The sequence below is a fragment of the Lissotriton helveticus genome, chromosome 7, assembly GCF_964261635.1.
Source record: "Lissotriton helveticus chromosome 7, aLisHel1.1, whole genome shotgun sequence".
Taxonomy (NCBI): Eukaryota; Metazoa; Chordata; class Amphibia; order Caudata; family Salamandridae; genus Lissotriton; species Lissotriton helveticus.
In genome coordinates this window covers 159,981,275-160,000,427 of record NC_136068.1, presented here as the reverse complement: position 1 = coordinate 160,000,427, position 19,153 = coordinate 159,981,275, and the positions used below count along the sequence as shown (strand labels likewise).

Sequence of the window (19,153 nt, the reverse complement as noted above, 5' to 3'; positions counted from 1 at the left end):
TGATAAGTCCTATATTCTCAATCTCACGCTTCCCTTGGCAGAGGTGGACCGACTGCGGCCGCTCACGCCGCTGTCGTGGGCTTCCAACTCTATCCTGTACTTGGAGATCCATTTGACTCCCACGATAGGGAAATTGTACTCCGCGAACTTTCCCCCGCTACTGGCAAAGGTACAGGGCGACCTCAGCCGATGGATCCCGATGTACATATCATGGTTGGAGAGAATCCACGAGCTCAAGATGACCCTCCTCCCCAAGTTCTTATACCTTTTTCAGGCACTTCCTATCCCACTGGAGAGGAACTTCTTCCGTCGTCTCAAAATGCAAATGCTTCGTATCATTTGGCAGGGGGGACGGGCGTGTTTTTCTTTCACCACTCTCCGTCGGTCGCGGAAGGAGGGTGGAGTGGGCCTCCCCGATATGCACTTATACTACAAGGCAGCGCAGCTACGTGTTTTTAGTGGAATGGTCCCAACAGACCTCGGAGAAACATTGGCTGCATATGGACAGGAGTGTGGCGGGGAGAACGATATGGGACCTAGTGTGGAGACCCAAGGGGGATAGGCCCAAGAACGCGTACATTAGTACTCCCACTAGCACTACCTTGAAAGTGTGGGATACGGTATCTGGTGATGAACGATGGACATCATTCCCGTCCCCCTTCACGCCTATACACTTCAACCCAGCTTTTCCACCAGCCCTGCGGGAGGGCCCCTTCGTTGCTTGGAGGGAAGGGGGCTGCCATGCGCTCACGCACTTGTGTCATGGCTGTACCCCACTCACCTTTGAAAACTGCATGAGGGACTACGGTGTCCCAATATCTGAACGGTTCCACTACATCCAGCTGCTCCATTGGGATACGTCACCCGCGGTCGGTGAGGCGGCCACGAGTCCGCCCACCCCATTCGAGGCTTTCCTCTCCCGGACATCCACTATGGAGGGCGTCATCTCATTCATTTATAACCTTCTTCTCTCTTCCGCCGTAGCGCCAAGGCCGCGCTATATGGGACTCTGGGAGGAACTCCTCGGGCGCGATATTTCGGATGTGGAATGGTCGCACCTATGGCGCGACATCGCTGCACTCAATCATTCGGCGGAACTCCGGGAAGCACATATTAAGACTCTCATGGACTGGTACTTGTACCCCGCCAAGTTGCATCGGATCTTCCCGAACTCTTCGGATAGATGCTGGAGGGGGTGCGGCCTTTTGGGCGACTTCCGCCACATCTGGTGGGACTGCCCGATCATCCGCCCATATTGGGAGGAGATCCTATCCCATATCAAGGAGCTTCTGGGGTACCCGATTGCGGACTCGATGGCTCATATTCTGCTGGGCCTTCGGGACCCAGATCTCGAACATCAGACTAGGGCTGACAAAAAGATACTATGGCTGTGTATTGGAGCTGCCAAGCTCACTCTAGCAGCGGCTTGGAAGAAACCAGAGGCCCCGGCGACTTCCCAGTGGCATGCGAGATTATGGAAGCTGTTGAGCATGGAACGCATGGCGGATATCTTCTTGGGTAATTTCAAGAACTTCATGTTCCGCTGGGGCCCTTTGGTCCGCTTTGTTTCTAAAAGATTGCCATCAGCAGTATGCCCATCCACGGTACGGGCTCTCCATTTGTTTCAGGTCTGAGTGTGGTAACTGGATGAATGAATAAGCGCGGATGTTGCCACCACCACTGGGGGGGGAGGGAGTTGGAGGGGGGGGGGTGTTTCCTGGTTTGTGTTTTGTGACACCCTGCCAATAGCTGAGGCAATAAGAGGTCTAACGCAATCTAGAATGCTCACCTTTTCACTGATTTCTGCATTCGCAAAGCCACATACCCTGACTCGGTTCCCGACTCTGTGGGGACTCTATATCTCTGCTTGGGGGTGTCTCATGCGCCTCCTACGGACTGAGCCTTACGGACTAAATGTAGGTGACTTTCCATGCTACATGCCTCTTTGTCATTTGCTTCTATGACTGCCCCCTGCGTGGGAATTCGTGCGGGATTGTCGCATGTTTTTTTCCTTTTTCTGTTCTTTCTTTACATCCTTAATAAAAACACCTTTGACAAAAAAACATATAGGATGTTGCTAACATTGGTATGTATTTTAACAATTAGTAACAACCCAATCGTCCTATGAGAACAGTGGCATTTTTTATGTGTTAATTTTTGGCTCTCATTTATATCATTCTGAGTAAAGAATGATTGTTTGAAATACTGTTTTTGCAAGTTATTTGAATAGATGATAAATATAAATCTCTTGTTCTTATGTAAGGTTGCAAACTCATTTTCATAATTTTAAACAAGTCCATAATGTAGTAGAAAATCTAGCAAATAACAAGATATGAGTACATGGTTGAAAACAATACACACTTATGGTCAGAAAGGATGATTAGCGTTGTAACATATACTATTCTCTATGCAGTAAGGGAAGAGAGGACATTTTATTGTGTTTGAGGTGATTCACTAGTCATGTAAATCTGGTAAAAACAAGATACAAGTGATATTTAGATTGAATTGGTCCATTACCTCACATCTTACAGTACATGTTGAACTAGACAGGTACTCCTTTTTTTCATATATATTCAATTCAGTCTTAGTTAAAAATGCTTCAGTCTTTTCAGAGCTTGCAGAGGTCTTTATCAGTACAAAAGAAGGTAAAAGGAGTGGAAGCTGGGATGTACGGATTACTGAGCTATAGAACCCAACATAAGCTCAAATGCCTTGTTCAGTAAAGTATAAAGCAATCCTGTTATGTAATTGGTTAACAGGAGCCTTAAAGCTCATGAAGATGATCCTGTTTGTGGAGTTAAAGAATGTCTATTCAAGAGTCCTGCACAGAGTGAAGAGACCCAGCAATACTTATTGGAGTACAAATGAGTGAGATACCAAATTCAGTACCCTGCCGCTCACAATTGTTGATTTTGTACTTGGTGTTGCAAAGGTCCACCACAGGGTCAATTCCCTTATTGTTAAACTTAAAACCGGACAAAATGTATACTCAGTGCATCTTTACCACTGTGGTTCCAATCTTTCCTATATGGGCATATGTAGGAGTATTTCCAAACTCCACCAGAGTGCTTGGTTCTGTGTTGCCCTGAGATGACTGCCAGTGTAGGCCCAGAACCTCTACCTGAAGAAAATGTGCAAAACATTTAGGTCGTGTTTTGATTCCCATCTCTTAACGCTTCTGTAGCAATTCCCCTGTGCACTGGCGAAGTTGACATGCATGCGAGGGGACTATACAAGGAGTTGATTGTGACCGGTTGTGACAATCTAATTGCCACAGTATTAACATTTGGCAGCAACAGTTGCAGGTAAAAATGGGCAAGGAGATGAGGTTGGCCTGTCTGGAACAGAGCTGCCACCACATAAATAAAACAGCAGGGGCTAGAATGGGTTGGAGAGGGTTGAATGTAAGAGAGAAACACATTTAAAAGTGCTTGTGTGAGGTGTCTTCTCATGCACTGCAAAAGATTCTTGGTGAAATTACATGGGCTTGGCATGAGGTTTGCTTCAGTAATACACCTTAGAGCCATGTTGTACTATTTTGAGGTGTGCATGCTTCTCGTACTATTGTTTCTTTGTTTTTAGTCATAGTGTGTGCTGCCTTATTCCATTGCTATGAAAATGCTCAGGACGCATTTTTCTGTTCAGATCCACCTGTGGATTATCAAATTTGCTTGCACCAGTCATGCACCTCACCTTCTATGGGAGTCCTGACCTAAATTACGATTCTCGGTTCCGACAGTGTCTCAGTAATTAATCGTAGAATGTGACACTCACTGGTAACCACGTATAATCTACAGCATCCTGATGAGGCCTCAGACCACTGAATCCCCACGCTGTTAATGTTTAGTTTTATTAAATTTTGCAATGATTCAGCTGCTGATGAAGTGCTAACTAACGCAGCATAATGCCAATACCCATTCACTTGCTGATAAAATATAGGATGAGTGTTATTAATAGTAAATCAGCTGCTGAGAATGTCCAGAGCCACTTTTAGTAATGTACAAACCGAAGCATATTTAATGTTTAATACTATGAAGAACTCCGTTTTGGGTACTGCTGAATGTCTCTCTGCCTTATTAACAACTAAATCTGCTGAGTTCCTGAAACCACAGAAGCATTTTTGCATCTCTAGGCATTCGGTACCTCCAGCAAAGGTTGGTTCTCCTTTTTGATGGCACCCTGTGTGCCAGCCCCAGTATTAATAATATTCTTAGGGTAGCACTAGTACTGTTCACTTTTTTATTTTTATTTGTCCCTGTTTAAGTTAGCTACAGTTGTGCTCATTAATATGGATTAGGAATTTCTTTTATTGCACGCCCCAATTTATGAATTTTTTGAGGGTCACAATTCATTTTCCTAACTACTCACATCGGGTGAATTATTGATAATGGCTAGACTCACTTTTATTAAAGTTAGGCTGACTTAATTCTAGATCATGAAATTCGCTTAAACAATGCCAAGGCTTGTGTTAATACCCACTCCCGCCTATGATAGCCAGAGTAACTCAGTCTGTATTAGCATGCAGACCTTTTTTTATTTATTCAAATGGTTTTGTTATGAATAAAACCACGTTCATGATTCCTAATGCTTATATTGAATAATACTTGAATATCTCCCATCGTTATTAATCACGAGACTCCTTCAGTTCTCAATCATTCTCATACTCAATTTAATGTATATCCAGAATAGCAAAGAAAGATTTCTGGATCTCTCCAGTACTGTGACATTTTTGAGAACAGTAAAGTCATATTAGTGGTTAGACTGGCTGAAAGAAGCACATCACAACTAATACCGCTGATGGGCTGAAATATGGATTCCTTTTAACATTTAGGGCCAGATGTAGGTCGCCAATTACCGGTCGGTAACGGCCGATTTCGGCCGTTACCGACCAGTAATTGGTTTTCGAGATGTAGGTGGCAATATTTTACAGATTTGGTAAATTTACCGATTCTGTAAAATACCGAATCGGTAATTTTACCGATTCTGTAAAACCCAGATGTAGGTAGCACTGTTTACAGTGCTACAGGCCTTCAGAATTCGGTATTTTACCACCCAATCCAATTGGGTGGTAAAATACCGAATTCAGCTGTGCATGCACACCTATGCCATGTGACACACAGACATGCCCTTAGGCATGCCCTTAGACATGCTCCAAATACAGGCACACATGCAATGATGACCCCTTACCCGTTATCAAACCTGGAATATCACAGAAAGTTCGGAAAAGGTGACATAAATATACAGTATGGGTAATGTTATTGTACACTTATTTATGCCCTTTCAAATAGTCAGCAGTATTACAGACAAGTTGGAAAATAAACAAAACATGTCTGTTGGTACATGGCAACTTAGAAACTGATCCAGAAATAAGTTTTGGAAGGATTGTTGGTAAGCAATTTGACAACAGGTAGGCAATTCCAGCACACGGAGAACCACAACTTACTTCATTCTCCGTTCCTACATCCACATTAAGTGCATCCTAGTTCCTGATTTTCTCACCCACTTGACCCAATCACTTGTCTCTTTGAACTTAAATGTTTATCAGCATTTTGACCCTACATATAATTTACAAACCTGAAGCAATGGAAGATAATACTATCGATGTCTTTTAGTGACTACTGTGAAATGGTGATTCCTATTACTCTTTCGCCTTCCACCATGGGAATTGAAATGTATCTGGTTAATTGTCACTTTCATATCTGAATCCTCCCCTTTCCCTACTCCATGCAAATCAGTTGCCCACCCTCCATTGCCAAATGTAGACCACCTAACATGCTTATTTTTCTGCTTGCTATCAACATACAAAATATGACCTCCAACGTTTTGATCCCTTCTTTACAATTATGAGATGTGTGTTTCAGTGTGGTGAGATGACTGAGAATTTGAGAAAAGAATGGTCATGAAGATGCAAGTCATGCCATATGTTCTTGATGTTCCAGCAGAGCCTATCTGGCCGGGTGTTGTAGGCCTTCCAAATATGTTTAGTTCTTCTGCTCAAGTGACAGGCATTCCTAGAAGGCTGCCCATAGGTCTCTTTGTTTGGAGCAGTATCTTTATTGCCCCCAACATTGTCTGCACTGTGCCATAAGCATCAGGGGCAGTCTGGTAATCATGAGGGACTGTAGGCTCTGCGATCAGGCAAGCAGTAGATCTATATTCTATCAGTAGCTGAACATATGAGGATTCTACATTTTTTGGATCACCTATCTCAATCATCATCATCAAAATTATTTTTCTGGTTACTTAAAACCATAAAAGATACACCCATTTAAAAGAAAATCATTTGCAGAGTAAAATAGTACAATATTTCTCATTCCATAGTAACATAATACCGTCCATGATTCATGTTAGCACTTCCTTCATAAATATACTCAAATAGACAATAACAAAAATTTACTTAAATCTTGTTTTAAATCTATAAGTCATTCTCCATTTGTGACAAAGAATTCTCTAATTTCGTTGTGGCTATAATTCTCATTTCTGTCGAAGTCTTACAGCACCTTCTAAGAAATTGGCAACATTAACACAAGACTTCATTAGGCAGCAGTTGTAAAAAGGTTAGTGCAGGTCTAGCTTGAATAAATTGCTGCCCTCTCAGCAGAGGTATAAGATACTGTTTTCGAATAAATCTATAGTGTTCACAAAACCCTGCATGGTATCTTGGTCTAAAAAGAGATCATAACTGCACGGCCCTAGATTTACAACTTAATTCCAGCCAGAGGCTCTGCAGTGCAATAGATTTAAATTGAATCTTATTAGTAGGAAGGGATAAAGAGAATGTGTAAACACTATAAGTAGCATATGCTCTCACAGATGCTTTACTCATCTCCATCCTTTCTCTCTTTACTTGTACTGCCGATATGAATTGTCAATTGACTCACAATATGTCCCCACTGACAGTCCTTTCTGGCAACCAGTATAAATCAGGGTGACCCAAATCTGCAAATGAGGATTTGATTTAACTAAGCTAAGAGACACTAACCGGCCCTCTCAAGTTTCATATACTCCTTTATTATGGCCTGGTTCAGTCACAGCTCTGTATTTAGCCATAGTGAGGTCCATCTAAGCAAGAGTCGTAATGTTAACAAATCGGAGATGTAACCTAGCCCTAGTTCTTCATGCAAAATAAAAGGTCAAAGATTGAGGTACCGAGAGTAAGCGTCTCATAAATTAGTTTTCAACTACTTGTATCTCTGTGGCCACTTTGTAGCCCCTTATGTCATTGCCTTAGCTCGTAACAGAGATAATATCTCAATCATTCTACAGAAGGCTGAATCCTTGTTAGACCTGGCATCTTTTGCCATGTTTCCCCTGTCTTTTTGCTTTCTGACCTTCCGGTTTTGACTCTGTTTTTGCTGGTTTAGTGTCTCTGCGCACTTTTTCACTGCTGTTCAGTGGTAAAGTGCAAGTGCTCCTATTGTAAATTGGATTATGGATTTGTGTTTCCATGATTGGCATATTTGATTTACTGGTAAGTCCCTAATAAAGTGCACTGAGAGTGCCAAGGCCTGTACATCAGATTCTGCTAGTGGGCCTGCGGCACGGATTGTGCCACCTACACGAACAGCCTTTCAAAGGGTTCTCAGACCTGCCACTGCGCGCAGTTTTTATAGCCTTGCCCACTTGGCAAGTCCACCCACTTGCCAAGCCCTAACCTTCCCTCTTATTACACGTGAGTCGCCCCTAAGGTCGACCCAAGCTACTCCTATGGGCAGGGTGCAGTGTATATGAAAGGTAGGAAATGTCCTGGTGTGTGTGACATGTCCTGATGGTGAACTACAATGTAATTCGTTTTTCTCTGTTGAAAGGGAATCTGTCCCATAGGATAGAATGGGGAATACTCTGTATCATTTTACCAGTATATCTTCCCATTGGGACAAGATAGACAAAAATGGAATTTAGTATGCTTGAACTCAGAATGTAGAAAAGCATCTTTTATGAAAGATGATTTTTATTTTCTATGTTTGAAAATACCACTTTTAGAAAGTATGTATTTTCTCGCTTAGCCATCCTGTGTGCCTCTGCTAGGTTGCGGACTGACTGTCTGGCTTTGGAGTGACAGGGGTTGAGGATGTGCATTCTCTTCAGACAGCCACTGAGAAGGTCGAGGTGTGTCGTGCCTTTCCTGGATGAGTCAGGGCTGGGCTGATTAGTCCTGGGCCGCATTTAGAGTAGTGGCGGGAGATTTCCTTGCCCCTAAATGGGCCTGGTCTGCCTTGGACAATGCTGTCTCCACCTCCGGCCGGGAACCTGGGCCAGAAAAGACCAAAATGGTTTGGACTGAGCACAGACACTCTGCCCAAGAGAACCAAGAAAAATGCAGTATAAATATTGGGCCCCAGACCCCAGAACTTTACAACTAGTTTGGATCAAGGAACCTCCCAGGAAGAAGAGCGGGAAGAACTGCCAGGAGTACTGCCCCTTTGCTGTGTTGCTTTGCTGGGTTGGCCTGCAGGTGCTGCTTTCTGCCTTGGGCAGTGAAAGGACTGGACTGAACTTTTTTCACTTGTTGCTGAGTATCTCCAAGGTCTTGAAATAAAGCATGCCTCCTGTTCATGAAGTCTCAGGGACTGCAAAGACTTCACTTACCTCTGGGTACCGCGGGTTTCAGTTACCACAGATGGGGAAAGCAGCCGACACCACTGCAGACTCTGTGTCCTGAAGGCCGCACTTTGCACAACAAACACTGGTCTCACCTCCGCCACTGAGCCGCTGCTCGCAACTTGACCTGTGAGCACTACACTCCGCACTGCCTCGCATCACTCCGCTGCCCTGTTCTTACTGACGACGACGCAGACCGTGACCACACCGTGGTTTGTGGGCACCTCTCTTAAGTCACATGACGCACCGCCCCATCCCAGTCTGAGCCGACCGACGCCGGCTCACATCAACCGGCACTGTCGCTTGCACCGTGACCTGTCAGCACTGCCACAAGCACTCCCTCACTCCTCACCGCAGCCCTGGTTTCACTGACACTGCTGGACGACAGTCACCGAGCCATTGCCTGCACCGCGACTTGAGGGCACCACACGCTGCACTGCTACACTTCACATCACAACTGCGACGGTTGCCACGACCAGCCCGCACCCACGCGTCAGCTGGAACCAAAGGTACTGTTTACGAGTCTGCTGACATTATTGCCGGTCCAAACCGACTCAGTTGGTCAGAACTGTTGGATTCTGTTGTTTTCAGCACCAGAGTAGCCCCGGACAGAGCTACCGGCTTTAAGGAACTGCATTTTAGAGTTATTCTTGCAAAGTGCATATTTTGGATTACTTTATGTTGCCTTTTTATCATTTTGGTCTTGTTCGCACAGATAAATATTGGTTATTTTTCTAAAACTGGTGTGGTAGTGTTTTCACTGTATTACTGTTGGTTATGTGCACATGCTTTACACAGTCTCTGTGATAAGCCTGACTGCTCATGCCAAGCTACAAAGAGTGTGAGCAGGGGTTATTTCAGTAGTGTATCCCCCTTAACCGTTGCCAGCTAGAGACCCAACATTTCTAACAATCCATATCTGTGCGTCTTGGCCACTATAAAGGCAGGAATTGAAACTCTGGACCTAGATAATTGTTCGGGCTTGGCTAAAGGTCCTTTTTATCAGTAAAATTATGTCATTTTAATTGAAGAAGCTATCCACTTTATGTATGATGAATAAAAGGGGGAGAAGAGTTGGCCTAACGGCTAGGGCGCTCGACCTCGGACCTGGGGATCTGGGTTCGAGTCTCGGTAACGACGCCAAAAAAACCTCCTGTTATTCTGGCCAAATCACTTAATCTCCCCGTGCCTAAAATGAATGCTTGTCCTCATGTAATGTAACGTAACTGGTGCTATGTAAAGCGCTCTGATACTTGATTCAGTTCGGGTCTAGAACGCGCAATATAAAACACTAAAAAAAAAAAATATATATATATAATCACATCCCTTTCATGTATACTCGAATATGTTTCTCTAAATGTCCTCTATTTCGTGTCTAATGGTGGCTACTGTGAATAAACTTTGAGGTTTGACATTTGGATGTTTTTTGTTTCTATAGCACAGTTGTTTATCTCTGGTGAAAATTCTGTGTCGCCTTGTAGTTTAAGGTTGGGGATGGGACTCGTGTTGAAGTTTATCGAGATGTGTGTGCGCGGCTCACTATAAATGCTTTGGAAAAGCCTTACTTTTAGAATGGAAGCTCTTTGAGATTCAGTATTCTCTGTTCAGCCGCCCATCTCTGTTTGATCAGAATAAGGTTGTTTCGAAAACTTACCAAAACAATTATGCCATAATCGCCATGCTAAAGCTGAATAGAAAGTTAAACATTGAATAGAACAGAGTTTTTGTGTTGTATAGAAGTATCAGAAAAGAAAAACAAATGCTGTATTTGTTTTCTCTGTCTTGATTTCCATTTAAATAGCATTGATTGTAGGGGATGCGTGCCATCTTTCTGTATAAGTCTGTTGTCTAGGTATGGTTCTGAAAGCAGTCCTCATTTCTAAACAAACTCTGAGAAGTTGTTTCTAATGATGCCGCAGAACGGTTCGCGTTCTATAGGCTTAATTACTCCCAGACAACCCACGACAAATAAATAGCTTCGCAGATGTTCACTGCGGGCCACATTATCTCCAACAGGAACGCATTTTCTAAAGCTGAGTCAGCGTCCCCGTTTCAGAAGACATGATATCATGGCTGTGTTTATTCTGCAGCTCTTTGGCTCCATACTCCCTAATTACACTTTTATGATTCCATCTAACACTTCCAAGAGAGCAGCAGAGCTGCGGATATAAACTGTAGCCAAGGGGAGGGGAGGCCCATTGCTTTATCTTTGTTGAGGTATTCGGACTGCTGTTTGCAGGTGCTTATATATTTCTTTCACTAGGCCAAGCTGAGCCACCCTGCCTTGCATACTAAAATGTGTTTTTCACATCACACTTAAAAAGAGTCCTCATACATGTACATAAAAATAAATAGAAAGGGGGATGTTGAGTTTAAAGTGCGAAAACTACAGATATACAAGTGAAGTGTAAAAAAGCACAGTGCAACATGACATGAGCCAGGATAACATAAAAGATCCATTACTACTGTGGGTGATGCCTACTAGAATATCATTGGATTGTGTTGAAATCCACAGGAGAAGCCACATGCTGTACAAACACACTGGCGACTGCAGATCCTCTGTCGGTTCTGTGTTAGATAAAAAAGATAAGACTTGTAGTAGTAGATTGATAAGTTGAAGGTAAAGTGACACCCCATCTTGAGCAAGGACACACACTAGCTCTCTTATCTGCCCTAGCCAGGCACACCATGGCAACGGGACACTCCAGATGAAACCATTCTAAGACAGTCATGGATGCAGGGAGCTCATTTGAGCATCCACACCCATAGTATGAATATTATTACAGGCACTACAGACGGACAGAATGAAAAATAAAACCAAGCCGAAGACAATAACATGTCTTACCATTTCCATTTTTGGTAAAAGATTTATAATATCAAAGTTAAGATGTGCACATGCCTGTATTTTGTGTAGTTTAAAGCTCTTCACAGTGGCATTGGAGTTATGAGGGACACTTTTACTACAGGTGAGCTCTCAGGTTTATCACCTTTCTACTTTCTACTGCTTTCCCTGTATTGGTTATCCGCGATAGCCTATTGGCAGCCCTGTCGCACAGTTTGGAATTTTACAAACCATTTTCTGGGGCACTTAATTAGGACTTTATAGACTCCGTAGGACGAACAACCACCTCGATATCTAGCTGACCAAAGTCTGGACAGTAGGCATACGATTTTAGGAAAATGCTTCCACTGACTTATTGCACTGCTAACAAGAATTCAAGTTTAAAGGCTAACATAGAGTTGTATTTAAAAAAATACATAAATGAGGATGACAAAGCAATTATCAGCACAATATAACATCTACAACGGTACTATCCTACAAAGAGCTGACGAAAAACACTAGTGTGTGACAATAGGTTTGAAATAATTATCATGTGGGGGTCGATGGATTGGCATAGATGTAAGTACATTTGTGGCAGACAGATTTTCTTTTCTTTATTGTCATCAAATGATGTTGAGAGTGGACAGGGAGAATTTCATGAGTAAGTAAACATCATATAAGCAGTCCTTCTATTGGTTTTTTCTAGTTAGACATGAGATACAAAATCTTTCACTAGCCTTCTTTTACAAACTGGTTCTGAGTATTCTGGGGAAAAGTTTCTTTAAAATGACAAAAAAAACTAAATTAAGTGTGTTGGACGACACTTGGAAACATTATCTACTTCGGATGTAGCTTGGGTAAATAACAAACACCAGCAAAGCGAATGTACCTAGATAAGGAATTGTGAATCAGATGACATAAGCACACTGAGGATCAGGCAGAGTCCAAAGTTCTTCTTCCATTATGACATTGAAAGTAGGATAAGACATTACAGCGCTGTCTGCCGTGGCGTGCTGCCCTTGTTGCGGTGGGTGTGGGCATGTGCAGAACCACCTGCTCTTCAGGTAGGTTATTTAGTGTACCTATACCCCAGCAGAAATAAATACGTTGTGGTTAAAGTACTGCATGATATGAGCACCACCCTATGCATGGGATGGTGTGTTCCTGTGCACTATGTCCAGGTTTGAATTAAAACATTTTACTTGGTTCATGGACATACATGGCTGCCGATTCAGAAGTTTAGATCCTTGAACAATATATCAAAGTGACCAAACTAATGACTGGTTGAACAAATACGAAGAATACCAGTCAGTCGTAGGTGTAGACCTGTGATTTTTTGCAGCCTTCCTTCTTGTTTGTGCCTTCTCAGTCTCACTCCTTGGAATTGGACAAAATTTCCTAGAATCTTAGGTTCACATCCATTTTCCCTCACCTTATGCGTGTATATTGTCTGAAGGATGGACAATGGGTATTTTTCTAGCTTCACTGAAAAGAAAGTGCAAGCTTTTATTTAATGTATAAGATGCAGTATCCTTTGTTCTGTTCCTAGCAGCAGCAGTAAGAGGTAATGAAACATATGTACTATAAGGTCACAGTCCTCTTATAGTTTCGTATAGCAGTAAGGCACCTGTACTGTGGGGGCTGCTGCTTGACACAGATAAAAGATGCTGGAAGCAGTTAAACTCGGGAAGAAACACGCTTCGTTCAGGCAACAAACAGACCCCAGGCGAGATGCACTTGAGGCATCTGTTGACGGGAGGATCTTGCGCTAAACCCTTTAAGGAAACATGCACAAGAAGGAGCGCAATATAGAGCAAGGTACTAAGAAGCTCTACAATATAAAAAAATATATATAAAGGCAACCAACCAATATTAAATATATTATAATGCCTAACACATACAAAACAGGTATGTTAACCCTGGACTGGAGAAAACCTGAGGGACGGGTTGGAGAGTTGTTATACAGACTTCATTGTGTTCAACATGGTAAAACACATTGGCACTAGCTCTTGCGTATGCGAGACCTGTTGGCTTTGCCAATTTTTGTTTTTTTTAAGCCAATTAGGCGAGTACATCACATCCTGATCGCCATCCAGTGAGCAAGACTGGTTGGCTGCCAAGGAGACTGGCCGCTAAAATGGCTGCCATGTCAAGTATCAAAATTACATTGTGTCTGAACGGATGCCATCCACATCTCAACTAGGGGTCGTTGAAGAATTGAGAATGTTGTCACTAATGTGTCTGAAGGTGCCTGGTAAGCATTGGGGCAGGGAAGCTGGGGACACAAGAAAGCAGCACTCATTTTTAATCATGCAATCGAAGTTAGAGCAGCACCTGAAGGAGCTCTCGACTGCTCACAGTAGAAAAAGTAAAAAAAATGTTGAGAAGGTCTACCGTCTGATTGAAAAGGGGAGCACTTTAACAGAGTTTAACAGGTAAGTGCATAATAATAACGATGGAACCGCAAAAACTCACTTTAGGCACCATGGAAAGCATAATCTGAATGACAAGGGCAGGAAGGAAAAGGAGAAGAAGAGAACAGATAATAGATAATTGAAAGGAGGAGAGGCCAGATAATCAGATTGTTGAGACGGCTTGTAAGAGGAACCTCGAGGAAAGTAGAAGAGACCAAGAAAGGAAATCAAGGGAGGACCTGAGTCAGCAATAGGAGAGGGTATCTGCTCTGGGGGTAGTTGTTTCACACTGCCACTGAAGACATATTATCTTTCTGTTTTCATCTTTTACTGCTGGTGGCGGGATTAGATTAAAGAGCTATTCCATATATTGTATTGCCTCTTTGTCTTATGACAAAGTCTCAAAGAAACGGTGAGGGAAATCTATCCCTGCACATGTTGTCTTTTCGAAATCGGCACCTCCCGCATTCCCATGTTGTAAAATGGTGTCATTCACCTGTAAGTAGTCTACTTAAACCTAAGTTTTGGTGTGCGTCTAGAAGTCCAGTTTAGGTGGTAAATGAATTGCAATTATTTGAGAATACTTATAAGGTTACGGCTTTCTGGGTCTTCACAACATTTTCAGTGTGGCCATTTCCTCACATTCACTCGGAATACCTGTGTTCAGTGCTTTCAATGGGCCGATACTGGGTACCAACACTTTTTCTTTGGGAAAGGGAGAGTACTTTTAATTGGAGAGTACTGACACTTTTCAGGAAGAAGCAGGTACTCTGGTACGTGGTACCAGCTCTTGTATTTTTCCATTTCAAGCACTGCTCGTGTTCCCACACCTGGAAGTCAACTCAAATAAGGTGGTTTTCCCCTTGTGGTAGTTGTAATCTGTCTTCACAAAATTTTGCAAAGAGTGTTTCAAGGGCTCAGTGTCTGCGATTGGTGAGCACAGGTTCTATTTGTATACCTACTTTTCAGTTAATTTTATGAATCTGTCCCTAAGTCCTCATGATACTTTACCAGTTATGGTGTTTTTTCACAGTTTATTTTTAGACATTGGTCTTTTAAGGAAGTGAACAACTGTAACCTTGCCACTTTTGCATGGTCAAAGAGTTTCATAATTTGTTTAATAAGTGAAAATGATTTCAGTTTACGTTGTCAATTACTACTTTATTATGAGGTTTTGTTTTTCCTAGTTTAGCCAACCTAAACGAATTAATATTTTGGAAGGATGAATTCCATCTTAAGAAATGTGAAATACAGAAATGCAGTCTATTTTTTCTGTTTTAGGTAAAAATTTAAATCTTTTGCTGTTTCAGGTACTGGTTCTTTTGGGCAGAGCAGTGAACATTTTTCCACTTTCCTTCCTTATAAACTTTTTCCGTGATCATAAAATAAATCCAAAAATGATGTTCATCATGTGGTTTAGTGGTAAGTAAAGCAAAATACACTAGTATACAAGATCTACTTGTAAAAGGAATACGTTGTGTTTGTCTAATAGACCAGTTCAAACACTCTTTTTTTTATATATATGCTTCTTTCCTGAAAATAATATTATCATGTGTGTCTCCTTGTATGTAATGTTCTAACTGGTGTTTGTCAATCGGAAGGACAAGTGTGTAGTAATCAAGACCACGCTTGTAAGATGTAATCCAGGTAGGTTTATTCAGGTAAATAAACAGGGAGTATAAATCCTCAGTAAGTCCTCATCAACAGCTCCATCCACCAACTGTCATCACTCATCCAGTCACTCAGGCATTCCACTCATGGCCCATTCACCAACATTCCATAAAGAACACAGACACACAGGCTGAGCAGCTACGACATGGTAACATAGAGAAAGAATCATAACCCAGGAATACTACAAAGTGATGTATTTGTTTTTCTGAGAGTGTATCTATATATCCGGTTCAGCTTTGCAGGTATGAAGAAATGTTGGTTATGCCACAGTGTAGCAGAATAGGAAGTCTGCATCACAGATCTATTTGTCATCTTGATTTGACTGCTTATCACTGTTCCATACCAGAATGTTACCAATACAGTGCAAAAGTTGAGTTGAGCACAGGGGTGGTTTTTGTGTGTGAGTTCCTTTTATTTTACTCTGTGCCTCTAATACTCTGCGTCTTAGCTTTGGGTGGCTAGATTCACATACATTCTTGTGCCTGCTAATGGGTTGCACAATACTCTGGTGAGGGATCTATTTACCTCGGTGTATTTTATGTGGGTCACTCTTTTCTGACTGGTTCATCTGTAGTGTGGCTTAAATTGCCCTGTGTTCCCAATCAGTGTGATGTATGTTCCCAGTCATCATGAGTCTTAGTTCTCATTTGCTGTTTGTGGTGTATACAGGATTGTAGTGTTTTGTCTGTTTTATATGTGTGCATGCAACACAGTGATATGTTATCATGTGTGCTTTCTTGAGTTTGGTCCCTTCAGGAGGGAGATGCCATGTGTTCTATGTCTAACCTTTGAAGCTTTGTGAGTATGATGTGGCTCGAGTCTTGCTTTTGGTATGATGTTTAAAAAAAAAAAATCTTTTTTTTTTATTTGTTTATTGACATTTCAATGAGAAAGGAACAATCAAGAGTACAAACATTGACAAAGTTTAGATAATCAGTTACGGCAGAGTGAGAAACAATACAGTACGGTCCGTGTGCCTTATCAATCCCATCATTGAGCATCATCATTGTGTGGAAATAGCCACTCTCCGCACTTCACATCTCCCCGATACCTGTGGGGTACAAACAATTAATCAAAAAGAAATCAAGAAGATACCACCCCCCCCGCCCCCGCATCGCGCACCGTGCACTTTGGGCAATCGCCTCATAGGCAAGCTGACCTGCGCCGCACCCTTACATAGCGAGGTATAAGTCCATCAGGTTTCAAGGAATGTCCCATCTACGTAGTCTGTGTCGTGTGTGCCGTCTCCGGGTCCGAATCCGCAGCACCAGTGTCTCTGTCCTCCATCGCAGGTCTCCTCTCCATGTAAAGTGACCAGTAATTTTTCGGCCTGTTACGGGGGGGGGGGGAAATAGCTCGCTGTAAAGTCCCGTCTGCGTACAGCAGTACATAATGTCCCGGGACCACCTGGACAATGTAGGGGTCGGACCTCTCATCCATGTGAGCGCCACACATCGTTTTGCTACCAAGCAACCCAGGTCTACCAATCTACGTTTGCCCCAGTATTGGAACTTTCATAGATTCCCATGCTTTGTATCATTCCCCGTCGTCGGAATGGGAGCCTCGGTAGTATAAAAACTATAGAAACAAAAGAGAAACCTAGGCCTAGGCCTCATCTCATTTTGTATTCTATCCACCTCTTTTTGTGAAAAAGAGACCAAACTTTTGCCAGGACGAATCAGAGCAGCCTCACCCTCTAGAACCTTCCTGAGAGAGCTCAGAGCCTCAGATTTTTCTACCGCACGTTGTGCTAGGGAGTCTCCACTGAGCTCTGCTCAGTTTTCACTATTTTCTACTTCTTTCTTCAAGTTTCTACTTCAAATTCGACATGTCTGACAGGGAGAAGAAGGCCTTATTCAGGTCCTGTGCCTCTTGTGGCAAAAAACATCTGTTTGTGGAGGACAAGCATGATAATTGCATTTATTGCTTATATCCCGACCACAAGGCCACAGACTGCAAGATCTGCAGGACTTTCTCGAACAAGACTCTTCGGGACAGAGAAGGCCGGCTTCTGACCTGGCTTCAGAAGATGAAGACATGCAAGGAGGTGCTCTCTTCGGATGAGGAGGATTCCGTGTCTGCTGCTTCCTCGCAAAGATCAAGGAAGAGGGGTAGGTCTCCCCCTGGTTCTTCGACATCTAAGCCCCCTCTTCAAGCCCCTCACAAGATCTCTGACAGGTCTGAGAGGGCTGGTCCCCTTCAATCTCCTCACGGAAGTGTAAAGGAGAGGCAGGGACAGGCTACGGCAGTGGTACCTGCCTTTAAGGACAAAAAGGAGGTTGTGATCCTTTCTCCTCCGTCCAAAAAGATCAAGCCCAGTGACAAACATTCTACTGGCTCTTCAGGATCTGGGCCGGAGAAAAAACAGCGTCCGTCGACGACGAAAACACCAGGTACGTCGACGACTGTGACTTTGGCTAAAGTTCCCGCTGTTTCTGTGGCTCCGTCGACGGGCTCGTCGACGGTAGCGGTGTCCACGACGACGACTTCGTCGACGTTCAAGGTTCCGAGCTCGTCGACGATGATGGCTTCCACGTCGACGACGACTAGTAAGCCGCTGACGACGGCCGCAATGACGACGAAGACTACGTCGACGACTTCGACGACGACAGCTTCCACGTCGACGACGATGATAATGACGACGAGTTCGTCGACGAGACCGTCGACGGTGGTCCCATCGACGACGAAGATTGTGTCGACGAAGACTGTGGTGCCGTCGACGATTACATTGCCGGATGCTCCGACGACGACGGCGTCGTCGACGAGACCGTCGACGGGCCAAAAATTGCATTTTCCGGTTCAGAGAATGAAAATCACGCCGGAGATGACATCTCCACGACGAGTCTCTTCCCATCTACCAACAATGCTTTTGGATGATGAGTCTGATGAGGATGAGTTTCAGGATGATGGCACTTATGGACCTGCCTATAGTCCTTCTGACCTGAACGTTAAGTTACAGGAGACGGACACAGAGGAGTATTTCGACCAGGCAGGGGGCCAACAATTACAGCCTTATGTTGTGGGAGAGCGACTTCCACCGAGTTTGGGTCAAGGCATGGTAGCCATGCCCTCCTCTCTCATTTCGGATCTTCAGGACATGCTTCAGGATTACCGTAAGAGGTTTCCATCAGAACCTTCTGGACAAACTACGGCTTTTCCACTTCCAGTACAGCCGCATGTGCAGCCGGCTACTAGTGTTCCGGTGGTACCCTCCCCACCACCGCCAGCTACTACTGTTCCGGTGGTACCCTCCCCTCCACCGCAGGTGACACCGCTGACCCTGGTTCCCACACCAGATCCCGCACCAGTTCCCGATGTCCATCAGGATACCTCTTCGGATGAGGAGGTTGTTCCAGTGGATCCCTTGATAGATCCTTTACAGGACCCTGACCCGGATCAGGGGGACAATGACCCGCAAGACCCAAATGCTGCTGGTCGCGACTCTTCCATCTCCCCTCCGGTGGATATTGGAGGTTTTCATCATCTGATGGAGCGGGCTGCTAAGAGATTTGGCCTACTTGTTTCAAGAGAGGAATCGGAATGTTTCCTGTATGACTTTAAGGAACAATACCAACGGTCTGTAAAATCTATTCCCATTATTGAGCATGTATGGGAGGAAGGCATGAAGATCATGCAGAGTCCGGCC

General features: G+C 43.6%; 1 protein-coding gene across 1 annotated transcript in view; it reads left to right on the top strand.

Annotated features, from left to right (window-relative positions):
* SLC9A8 (solute carrier family 9 member A8) overlaps positions 1–19,153 on the top strand; it is a 409,071-nt gene that overhangs the window by 354,790 nt on the left and 35,128 nt on the right. The window contains exon 13 of the mRNA XM_078651847.1: positions 15,147–15,258. Coding sequence (XP_078507973.1) covers positions 15,147–15,258 — 112 coding nt within the window. The remainder of the gene's footprint in view (positions 1–15,146; positions 15,259–19,153) is intronic.